The sequence below is a fragment of the Orycteropus afer genome, unplaced genomic scaffold (assembly GCF_000298275.1).
Source record: "Orycteropus afer afer isolate SDZICR_OR568_19922 unplaced genomic scaffold, OryAfe1.0 scaffold00039, whole genome shotgun sequence".
Taxonomy (NCBI): domain Eukaryota; kingdom Metazoa; phylum Chordata; class Mammalia; order Tubulidentata; family Orycteropodidae; genus Orycteropus; species Orycteropus afer.
The window spans coordinates 12,219,558-12,232,348 of NW_006921626.1; the positions used below are offsets into that span (position 1 = coordinate 12,219,558).

Here is a 12,791-nt window from a genome sequence, read left to right on the forward strand (position 1 = left end):
GGGTTTGAACCACCAGCCTTCTGGTTAGCAGTCAAATGCCTTAGGCACTATGCTACCAGAGCTCCTGATTGTAGATCCAAGTAACATGAAATCCTTGACAATCTTTCTAGACTCCACAATTGCATGAGCTAATTCCTTAAAATCTGTCTATCTATCTATCATCTATCCATCTATCTATCTATCTGTCTATCCATGTATATCATCTATCTATCTATCCATCAGATAGATGATATAGATGGATGGATGGATGGATAGATAGATTTCTCTTAAATCTTTGTTCTGATTTTTCTTCATACAGGCAAGTGTCTAGGGATTTGTCTTCTAGTTGGGAAATGCATTCTTCAGCCAGTTCTATCCTATTCTTTTGTGCTTCCACTGTATTGTGCAACTCTGTAATTTTGGCATATATCTTCTAGATAAATACATGTCTACTAGATAAATACATGTCTATCCATGTATATCATCTATCTATCTATCCATCAGATAGATGATATAGATGGATGGATGGATGGATAGATAGATGGATAGATAGGTGATAGATAGATAGATAGATAGATAGATTTTAAGGAATTAGCTTATGAAATTGTGGAGTCTAGAAAGATTGAAGTTTTCAAGGATTTCATGTTACTTGGATCTACAATGAACACCCAATGGAAGCAGCAATCAGGATATCAAAAGACATATTGCATTGGAAAAATCTGCTGCAAAAGACCTCTTTAAAGTATTATGGAGCAAAGATAACAGTTTGAAGACTAAGGTTCACCCAACCCAAGCCATGGTATTTTCAGTAGATTCATGCATGTGACAACTGCACAATAAATAAAGAAGAATGCAAAAAAAAAAAAAAAAGATGCATTCAAATTGTGGTATTGGTGAAGAATATTGAATGTACTATGGACTGCAAAAAGAACAAACAAATCTGTCTTGGAAGAAGTACAGCTGGAATGCTCCTTAGAAGCACAAATGCCCTGACTTTGTCTATCGTACTTTGGTCATGTTGTCAGAATGGACTGGTTCCTGGAGAAGGAAATCATGCTTGGTAAAGTAAAGGATCAGCAAAAAAGAGGAAGGTTCTCAATGAGATAGATTGACACAGTGTCTGCAACGATGAGCTCAAGCATGGCAACAAATGTGAGGATGGCCCAGGACCAGACAGAGTTTTGTTCTGTTGTACATGGAGTCACTGTGAGTTGGAACCAACTTGATGGCACCTAACAACAACAGCAAATCCACAAATCTTTGGGAGGTGATAGGCTGGAAATTCCTGCATTTTGTTTTCCAAATCCACAGGTCAGTCAACAGGCTGAAGATTCCTGTAGGTTTGTATCCCAGAATCCCTAAGTCAGTCAATGGGAAGAATGAAGAGTGGTGAAGGAGTTCTGGAAAGATATCTGTTTATGATCTGGAGGCAGAATATACCCTAGGGGAAACTCCTTTTTTTACTCTTAAGGCCTTCATCTGATTGGATAAGGCCCACTCACTTAATGGCAGGTAATCTGCTTTTTAAGGCCAACTAATTTAATCACACATTAGAACTTTATAACAGCATCTAGACTATTGTTTGACCAAACAATGGGCACCATAGCCTAGCCAAGTAGACACATAAAATGAGACATCACAAAGTATATGGGAACTCTATTTTCGGCCCAATTTTTCTGTAAACCTAAACTGCTCTGAAAGATAAAGTCTAGTTTTCAAAATGAGCAAAGTTTGTTAACACTTTGTTTCACCAAAGAAGATAAATGAATGGCTAATAAGCCCATGAAAAGATGCTCAGCAGGATTAGTAATTAGAGAAAATGCAAACTGAGAACACAGTAAGATAATCCTACACACCCACTTGAATGGCTATAATGAAAAAATAAAACAGAGCAAAAAATAGTCAATAGCAAATGTTGATAAAGATATGATAAACTGTAACTCACATATATATTGCTGGTGGAAAAGTAGAATAATACAACTGCTTTGGAAAACAATTTGGCCATTTCTTAAAGATTTTAACATAAATTTTTATATAACTGAGCAATTCCACTCATATGATAGCAAGAGAAGAATAAATATTTACTCAAGTATATAAATCTTTATTTCAGTATTATCTGTAACAGCCAAAAAGTGAAAATAATCCAATTTTCCATACAATAGTATAATATTCAGTGGTGAAAAGGAATAAACTAATGATACACACTACAACATAGAAGCACCTCAATAATATTCTAAGTCAGACACAAAGAACTTCACATCCTATGATTCCATTTAAAATGGAAATGTCTAAAAAAATTTAAAATGGAAATGTCTAAAAAAGGAAATTCATACAGGCAGAAAGCATATCAATGGTTCCTTGGGGCTGAAGGTGGGGACAGGGCTTGACTTCAAATGTGCATGAAGGATCTTTTCTGGGGATAGTGAAAAGGTTATGTAATGAATGGTGGTGAAGTTGTACAACTCTGTAAATTTGCTGAAAGTCATTGTGTTGTACACTTAAAACAGATATGGCCTATAAATTATACCTCAATAAACTGACTTAAAAGGCAATAGTTGGCCATCATTACCAAAGAGCATTTATTAACTTTCATTGTTCAAAATAAATAGGAAAAGACCTAATTTCTTATAAATGAAAAATCAAGTATCCATCAAGTATTAACAGTTATATGATGATGATTTATAGACTCTTCTGTGTTATTTTTCTAAACTGTAGTATCTTTCCTGTTATCCCATATATTTCAAGGGACTATGAAAAGAAATTATGAAAATATTAAATGTGCCTTATGAAATTGATAAAATACTTAAATTATACCTAGTATACCTCCCAACATGGTTATAAAAATAGTCTGAGATATTTTTACTGTCTAGATTTCTAACACAAATAAATAGAAATGTATACATTGAAAGATTCCTGGAATATATATGTGTTAATTTTTTTCCCCCAAAGATTGGAATAGATGGATGTGGAAAAAAAACTTGTACAACTTTGGCCTGTTACTTGACAGAACACAAACTATACCAAATACCTATATCTCACAATTACATCTACCTAGAATTCAAAGAAGACTTTAAAAAAGTGTTCATTCAAACAGGATTAGAAGGATACTCCACTGTTATGATGGTTACTAATTTAAATATAGATCAAGTAAGCACTTTTTGTCTTTATTATTTGCTCAAGTTTGATAATTGAGTAGCCAAAAATAAATTGAATTGTTGAAACTGAAATTAGTACAAAAATATTTCCCTGTAGTCCTATTAACCTAGTTAATCCTTTTTTTTTTTTTTTTTTTTTAATTCTCTATGCTCATCTAGTCCTGGTCCCCAGAGTTTATACAATTGTAATCATGCTATAGTCTTGCATAAACATTACAATAAAACATTTTCTGTGTCTTTATAATTTTCTTCTTAATTAATGAACTGGAAGTAATTTATCTAGGTAGCTAAAGTCATACATCTTGTATCTGAACTGATTTTGTAAACTGTATTTAAAAAAAAGAAAGAAAACTATAATTTGTATCCACTATCTGACCATGTCATGGTCAGCAGCATTGAGCCTTCTGTTTCTCTCTTTAATCTTCTATTCTAATGTCTCCATCAGGTTGAGGACTTTCCTTGCAGGGCATACTTTCTTTGGGAGCTCTGGTAGCATAGCACCTAAGGCATTTGACTACTAACCAGAAGGTTGGTGGTTCAAACCCACCAGCCACTCTTCAGAAGGATGGTTGGGCAATCTACTTTTGTAGTGATATGGCCTCAGAAACCCAAGGAGGGGTCACTATGAGTTGGGTTTGACTCAACGGCAGTGAGTTTGGTTTTTTTTTTGTTTGTTTGTTTTTAATATTTTCTTTCCATACCAGTAAAAATGCTAATCACTCACCTTTTTTTTTTTAATCAGATCTATTCTTTTGTATAACTTATACCCTTGTACAACCAAAATATAATTAAGAAAACTGTTATCTCAGATTGCATTTACTTCTTCGTAGCAAAATTTCAAAGGGACATTGTTTATTATCTCTGATCTAGAAATATTTATAAACATGTATAGTTAGGGGTATTGTTTCTAACTCTTAACCTATTTTTCCTCCTAATACTGAGCCTCTCCCTAGAGTTATATTTTTGAGAGTAAATCCAAGTACCATGTCATAATTGCTGTGCTCCATTGTATCCAGTTTTTCTGCTTGATCTAGACATTCTCCCTTCCCAAATTTAAATATCCTTTTCCACTGATCAAGCTGGGGTTTCTGTCAGACATATGCTTTGTGGATTTCAGAAGCTACAGTTTCTTCCATAATAAGAACCCATTGTTCTAATTTAATAAATAATTTTCATAAAACCATTATGGAACAAGTCAAAGCCAAGTTGAATATGGCTCCTTGATTCCCATGTTATTCAGTACTTCAAGATCATTGGATCTACTTTCCACACTTTCCAGGTTTCTTCTGGCTGTACCAATCTTTTCCATGTGAATCAAAAAGAGTGAAATGGAATCACAGTTTCTGGTAAGCCTTGTAAATCCATCATTTCTCAGATGAAACAGGATGTCAACTACCCCACATCACCTATGTTGATCTCTAGTGGAGGTCTACCACCAGCTCTCTGCTCTTCTTCATGGACTGAAATATCAAATGTCTAAGGAATGTCCTAAGGAATAGGGAATACTACTGCTGCTTTACAAAAAAGAAAGCAAGCTTGGATTTACTCTCAAAAGAAAGAGGTTCATACTGTTACAACTCCTCTGGTAGAGTTTGATGGTTCTTTCTCCTCTTTCACATTTCCCATTAGCACTGGAACCTTTTACGGAGATGAATTTGGTTAAATTAAAATAATCCTTCAGCCATGTTATTTCTAGCTTGTTCACTACACAAACACAAAAGTAGTGTATTGAGGACATCTATGAACTAGTTGAAAACAAGGTCTCTGCCCAATTCATTATTGTACCCATCTCTCCATACTTCTTGCCCAGAGCCTAACACAGTGTTTGGTATACTGTCTCACTAAGTAGATGTTGTCTGATGTTTTAATTATTTTGATTGACAAAAATATTTTTTTTTGATGGGCTTGAATTAAAAAAATGTTAGCATTTTAAAAAATTAGTCTCAGTTCTCCTTAATCACTACTTCCTTCTCAGTTTAATGTGTTTAGAGTAGAATATATGAAAAACTTACTGATTCCTGATTAAATATATTTTTCACCTAAGGAGATATTTTTGGAAGATTTGTATTGCATTTTCAATTCTGGAACAGTACCTGACTTGTTTGAAAATGAGGAGCTGGACTCTATTGTACTAAGGATTAGACCTCTTGCTGAACAGGCTGGTTACATGGATAATACTAGGGAATCTTTACTTTCATTCTTCCAAAAGGTACATTTTTGTAGATTGACTTTATTAAATTATGGTGTTAAATTAAAACTAGAGTGCATTAATAATTGTGTACATGATTTTCAAGTTGGATATAATTTCTTTAGTTCTTTGAATGGATTTGTAAAACTAAAAAAGGACCACCACTCCTACACACAGACATATGAGAATTAACAAGAGTCTGACCCAGACAAACTATCAATGGTTTAAAAAAAAAAAAAAATCTGGAATCTGCAGGTAATGAAATAAGCAATAAAATCCCAAGATTATTTCTTACATTGAGATTTCTTCTTAGTTAATGAGGTTTTCATTGCAGCCAAGAAAAGCAAGAAACAAGAGTTCTTTCATCTCTTTGCATACACCTAGAATTGATCAGGATATGATAATACAGAACAATAGAGCAGGAAATATTCCAAATAAACCCAGCAGTTGAGTGACTGTGAAAGAACTGATTTGATGAGAGTTATAGAGTACACCAGTAAACTAGCCCTTCTGTGTCTTTGGGGCATGATGGTTTAATAGTGCCTTAGTAAACAGATAGACTTGATTACTCCAACCAAAATGTTCACTGGAAGAGTATCACTGGTCAACTTATTTTGTTGCCAATTTTTGCCTATTGTAGGGTTTTTGAGAATTGAACTATACCACCCTCCATTCTTCAACAGATACTTAATAATCTGGCATAAGAAGAAGATATAAAAACTTCCAGGCATGGAATCCCCAATTGAGAGAGAATAATGTGATGTGAATGACTTGGGTTGTGTTATATTTTAAAACGCCATATTAGAAAGAAGGTTTAATTATCCTGCTAGTTTATGGTGCTCTAGTGCCTTGTAAAGGTGCTCTGGTGGCGTAGTGCCTAAGGCATTTGATTGCTAACCAGAAGGCTGGTGGTTCAAAAGGAAGATTGGGCAATCTACTTCCGTAGTGATACTGCCTCTGAAACCCAAGGAGGGGGTGTTATGAGTTGGATCCGACTCAACGGCAGTGAGTTTGTTTGTTTGTTTGTTTGTTTGGGTTTAGTGCCTTGTAAGGGAGCTCTAATGGTATAGTGGTTAAGGCATTTGGCTGCTAACCAAAAGTTCCGTGGTTTGAAACCCACCAGCCATTCTGTGGAAATAAGATGAGGTGGTCTGCTTCTGTAAAGATTTACAGCCTTAGAAACCCAGTGGGGGTCGCTATGAGTCAGAATTGACTTGATGGCAGTGAGTTTGGTTTTGTTTGTTTGTTTGTTTCTCTTTGAGTGCCTTTTTACACAGTTGGTTTATCCCAAGTATTATAAATGGTAAGGAAGAACAAATTTTTATTGATGCGTAAAACATAGTACATTCCAGAAATAAAAACTAAATCAAGAATCCCAATCTGGATTATTTATTTCCTTATTTATCTATAAGGAGCTCTGGAGGTGCAGTGCCTAAGGCATTTGACTGCTAACCAGATGGTTGGTGGTTCAAACCCACCAGCCACTCTACCAAAGGAAGATAGGGCAATTTACTTCCATAAAGATTTACACCCTCAGAAACCCAATGGGGGTCACTATGAGTTGGAATTGATTCAATGACAGTGGGTTTTATTTATGTATAATATATTCCACACATCCAAAAATGATTTGAAGTGTCTTACAATAACAGTAAATAGTAAAAACACACTTTAAATTGTGAACATAAGATATTCTGTGATAGGAATTTGGTGATGGATAAAGCAAGAGAGGTCCTTTCATTTTTACTTTAAACGCTTCTTATTGCATGTATTCTGAAATAAACACTGTTGATTTTATAAAATTTTTAAAGGTAAAATCTTACTTTAGTCTCCTTTCAGCTTTATCATATTTATTTGGCAAAACAGGTTGCTTGATACTCAAAGATATTATCACTTTGTACAAATTAGACTCTTTGAATTAAAAGGAACACTGACTCACTGAGGCTGCTTTCAATAACATAAGTTTATTATAAAGAGACATATAGAAATAAGATGGAAGTAACCTGTGTCCCATAGCCAGTCTTGCCAAGAACCCAGGAACAGCATCAGCACAAACAAGACTTATGAGGAAAACAGGACGCAAGTAAACTTCGTAGAAACTAGCACTTAGCTTAAACCCACTGCCATAGAGTTGATCCTGACTCATAACTTAGGGCTTACAAAATTGTTTAGGATCTAATATAACTTAGCTGTAATTCTTCAGCTGTATTTTATTAATAACTCCTTTGATGCTCTACCCATATTGTCCATCTCTGCTTCTCTCTGTTTTCCAGCTCTAATTTGTCTTACTATTTTCTCACTTTGAGTTCTGTGAGTCTTACTCCAGAAAAGAGCTAAATAGTCAGACCTATCACCATCTGATATAAGATCCTCTACTGAAAGGAGCTCAAGCACCATGCCCCCTCATAAGAGTTGGTTTATACAAGGGATGATCTGGGTCTAGTGCATCCCCTAACCAGTTCGCCCAACTGAAGCCAAGAAAGTGGGGTCACATAGAGTAGAACATGCTTTCCTCAGAAGGACTCTGTGGGACTGGTTGTTTCCTTAGAACAGCTTCATTTATGTCAGGCACTCAATACACGGTTGATCAGTCTCTGGACTAATTAAGGAAAGAATTGAAACAAGTTTCAAATGGAATTTTCAATATAATAATTTTTCAAAGCAGTGGTTTATATTTTAACAATTAATATTTTTATTAATTTTCAGATAATTCATAAAAATCTTCATATTTTTATGACCATGAATCCTTTAGAACCTAACTTTCGCCAAAGTTGTAGAGCATATCCTTCTATGATCAGTTCCTGTACAATTGATTGGTATGAGAAGTGGCCAGAAGAGGCTCTTCTTACTGTAGCCAATTCTTTCTTAACAGAAAAGGTGAATTTGGAGAACAGAAAGGTAAATGTTAATGTCTTTTAAAAAATCTCACGCAAGTGAAGGTGTCAATTTATTAACATCATCTAACAGTGTTAGATGTTTCTGCTGTGCATGGGGTCGCTATGAGTCGGAAACGACTCGACGGCACTTAACAACAACAACAACAGTGTTATGTCTCTGAACAACAGTGAACTCTTAGATGAGCAAAAATAGGCAGCACTTGACTACATTGAGGAGTCCCTGGGTGAAGCAAATGGTTAAGCATTCAACTACTAGCCAAAATGTTGGTAGTTCAAACCCTCTGACAGGTGCTTCAGAAGACAGGCCCGGTGATCTGCTTCCAAAAGGTCACAGCCTAGAAAACCCTAAGGGGAGTTCTACTCTGTGCACATGGGGTTACCAGGAGTCAGAATGGACTCAATGGTAACTAGCAACAACAGGCCAATTTATGAACTAGGCCAAGCATTTGTCTTGACTACTTATCAATTCTATGGCTTCCCATCTCTTTAATCCCCGGACCTGCCCCATTTCAAAGACGCCCAGATTCCTCACTGCCTGCTCTTCACTATTCTGGTTTCATGTTAAACAGCAGATTTCCATGAAGGAAAAACAACCTCCATTTCCTATACCAATTCCTATGGTGAGTATGCTGGAACCTTCGTGTATTCTTTGTAAATTACTCTGGCTTGGCTGCAACAGCAAAACTACCAAAAAAAAAAAAAAAAAAAAGAGAGAGAGAGCACAAGTCACAACACAAAATACACTCAGAATTTATGAGCCACAGTAAGAAAGAATCTATTCTAAAGTGATTCAACTGAAGATCCCATAGGACCCAGCTGACAGAAAAAGGGTAACAGGTGTGTTGACAAAAGAAGTTTAAATTCATAGAGGCCTGAAATTCAGTGTGAGACCTAGTAAGGGATTTACATCTTCACTTGTCCCAGAGTTCAAGGAAAGCAAAGGGCAAAAAGGGTAGAAGCAGTGTGAATCCAGGAAGAAAATTCAGCTAGGTTGAAAGTAAAACAGTTATTAGGCTAGGCTTGGATTGGAGATGAGTAACTAGGACTATGTTATATCTAAATCAGAAAACTCCCAAGCTAAGCAAAGGGAATACTCTTTCTACTCTAGTTTTGCCCACCTATATGTCCTTTAAGAAGCTCTGGTGGCATACTGCCTAAGGCATCTGGCTGCTAACCAGAAGGTTAGCAGTTCAAACCCACCAGCCCCTCCACAGAAGGAAGACTTGGCAATCTACTTCCATAAAGATTTGTTGTTGTTGTTGTTGTTGTTGTGTTGTTAGGTGCCATCGAGTCATCTCTGACTCATAGCTGCCCCATGCACAGCAGAGTGAAACATCGCCTGGTCCTGTACCAGGTCCACGATACTTGCTTTACTTTAGCCCATAGCCTCGGCCACCGTATCAATCCATCTCTTTGAGGGTCTTCCCCTCTTTCATCGCCCCTCCACCTTACCAAGCATGGCATCCTTCTCAGGGAATGGTCCCTTCTGATAACATGACCAAAGTAGGTGAGATGAAGTCTGGCCATTCTCGCTTATAAGGAGCATTCCAGCTGCACTTCCTACAGGACAGAGTTCTTAGTTCTTTTAGCAGTCCCTGGTACTTTCAGCATTCTTCACCAGCACCACAACTCAAAAGCATCAACTCTTCTTCGGTCTTCCTTATTCATTGTCCAGCTCTCACATGCATATGAGGCGATTGGAAATATCATGGCTTGTGTCAGGCGCACCTTAGTCCTCAAGGAGATATCCTTGCTCCTCAGCACTTGAAAGAGATCCTTTGCAGCCAACTTACCCATCATCTATGTCCTGACTGCTGCTTCCATTACTGTCAATTGTAGAACCAAGCAATGTGAAGTCTTTGATAACTTCAATCTTTTCTCCATTTATTGTGATGCTGCTTATAGGTCCAGTTGTGAGGATTTTTGTTTTCTTTATATTGAGATGTAATCCATACTGCAGACTGTAGTCTTTAATCTTCATCAGTAAGGGCTTCAAATCATCCTCACTTTCAACAAGCAAAATTGTGTCATCAGCATATCACAGGTTGTTAATGATTCTTCCTCCAATCTTGATGCCACGTTCTTCTTCATACAGTCCAGCTTCTCAGATTATTTGCTCAGCATATAGATTAGATAGGTATGGTGAAAGGACACAACCCTGACACACTCCCTTCCTGATTTTAAACCATGCAGTGTCCCCTTGTTCTATTCAAGTGACAGCCTCCTGGTCTATGTACAGTTTCCTCATGAGTACAATTAAGTATTCTGGAATTCCCATTCTTCTCTATGTTATACATAATTTGTTATGATCCACATAATCAAATGATTTTGAATAGTTAATAAAACACAAGTAAACATCTTTCTGGTATTCTTTGCTTTGAGCCAAGATCTATCTGACATCAGCAATGATATCCCTTGTTCCAAGTCCTCTTCTGAATCCAGCTTGTACCTCTGGAAGTTCTCTGTCAATATACTACTACAACCGTTTTTGAATTATCTTCAGTAAGATTTTACTTGCATGTGATATTAATGATATTGTTTGATAATTTCCACATTCTGTGAAATCACCTTTCTTTGGAATGGGTACAAATATGGATCTCTTCCAGTCAGTTAGCCAGGTAGCTATATTCCAAATCTCTTGGCACAACCGAGTGAGTACCTCCAGTGGGGCATCTGTTTTTTTGAAACATCTCAATGGGTATTCTGTCAATTCCTGGTGCCTCATTCTTCACCAATTCCTTCAGTGCAGCTTCGACTTCTTCCTTCAGTACCATTGGTTCTTGATCATATGCCACCTCCTGAAATGGATGAAGATTGACCAGTTCTTTTTGGTACAGTGGCTCTGTGTATTCCTTCCATCTTCTTTTGATGCTTCCTGCATCATTCAATATTTTGCCCAATCTTTCAATATTGCAACTCGAGGCTTAAATTTTTTCCTCAGTTATTTCAGCTTGAGAAGTGCTGAGCATGTTCTTCCCTTTTGGTTTTCTAACTCCAGGTCTTTGCACATTTCATTATAGTAATTGGCTTTGTCTGCTCAAGCTGCTCTTTGAAATCTTCTGTTCAGCTCTTTTATCTTGTCATTTCTTCCATTTGCTTTAGCTACTCTCTGCTCAAGGGTAAGTTTCAGAGTCTCTTCGCTCATCCATTTTGCTCTTTTCTGTTTTTCTCATCTTTTTAATGACCTCTTTCTTTCTTCATGTATGATGTTCTTGATGTCACACCACATTTCTTCTGGTTTTTGGTCATTGATGTTCAATGCATCAAATCTGTTCTCTAAATGATCTCTAAATTCAGGAAGGATATATTCAAGGTCATATTTTGGCTCCTGTGGACTTGTTTTGTCTTCAACTTCAAGTCAAATTTGCATATGACCAATTGATTGTCTGTTCCACAGTCAGCTCCTGGCCTTGTTTTGACTCAAGATATTGAGCTTTTCCATCACATCTTGACACAGATGTAGTCAATCTGATTCCTGTGTATTCCATCTGGTGAAGCCCACATATATAGCCACCATTTGTGTTGATGAAAAAAGGTATTTGCAATGAATAAGTCATTGGCTTTGCAAAATTCTATCATGTGATCTCCAGTGTTATTTCTGTCACTGTTGTTGTTGTTGTTGTTTGCCATCGAGTCAGCCCCGACTCCTAGAGACCCCTCCTTGGGTTTCCAAGGCAGTTATCACTACGGAAGTAGGATTGCCCAACCTTCTGTCACTAAGGCCAAATTTTCCAACTACTAGAGATTCTTCTTTGTTTCCAACTTTTGCATTCCAGTCACCGGTGATAATTAACACATCTTGATTGCATGTTCGGTCAATTTCAGACTGCAGAAGTTGGTAAAAATCTTCAATTTCCTCATCTTTGGCTTTGGTAGTTGATGCATAAATTTGAATAACAGTAGTATTAAATGGTCTTCCTTGTAGGCATATGGATATTATCCTATCACTGACAGAATTGTACTTCAGGACAGATCTTGAAACATCATTTGTGATTATGAATGTCATGCCATTCCTCTTCAAATTGTCATTCCTGGCATAGTAGATGATATGGTTGTCTGATTCTAAATGGCCAAAACCAGTCCATTTCAGCTTACTAATGCCTAGGATGTCAATCTTTTTGCATTCCATTTCATTTTTTACAACTTCCAATTTTCCTAGATTCATACTTCATACTTTCCACATTCCAATTATTAATAAATATTCACAGCTGTTTCTTCTCAATTTGAGTCATGCCACGTCAGCAAATGGAGGTCTCAAAAGCTTTATTTTATCCATATCAGTAAAGTTTTTTCTACACTGATGACACAGCTCTTTCCCCATCACATTTTGAGAGCCTTCTGACCTGAAGGGCTCATCCTCCTGCACTGTATTGGACAGCGTTTCCGTGCTATTCATAAAGTTGCACAGTAACATATCAGAGAGTGTTTCTCTGCTATTCATAGGGTTTTCCCTGGCCAATTCTTTGAGAAGTGGATGGCCTCTTCCTTCTTCCTCCTCTGTCTCAGTCTGTAAGCTGCATTGAAACCTGTGCACCATGTGCAACCCCACTGGCATTCGAAACACCAGTGGTGCAG

The 12,791-nt window shown here is 36.8% G+C and overlaps 1 protein-coding gene across 1 annotated transcript in view; it reads left to right on the forward strand.

Moving 5' to 3' along the window:
• DNAH14 (dynein axonemal heavy chain 14) overlaps positions 1-12,791 on the forward strand; it is a 792,430-nt gene that overhangs the window by 569,182 nt on the left and 210,457 nt on the right. Inside the window, exons 54-56 of the mRNA XM_042780425.1 lie at positions 2,929-3,126; positions 5,179-5,343; positions 8,026-8,217. Of these exons, the coding sequence (XP_042636359.1) occupies positions 2,929-3,126; positions 5,179-5,343; positions 8,026-8,217 (555 nt within the window). The remainder of the gene's footprint in view (positions 1-2,928; positions 3,127-5,178; positions 5,344-8,025; positions 8,218-12,791) is intronic.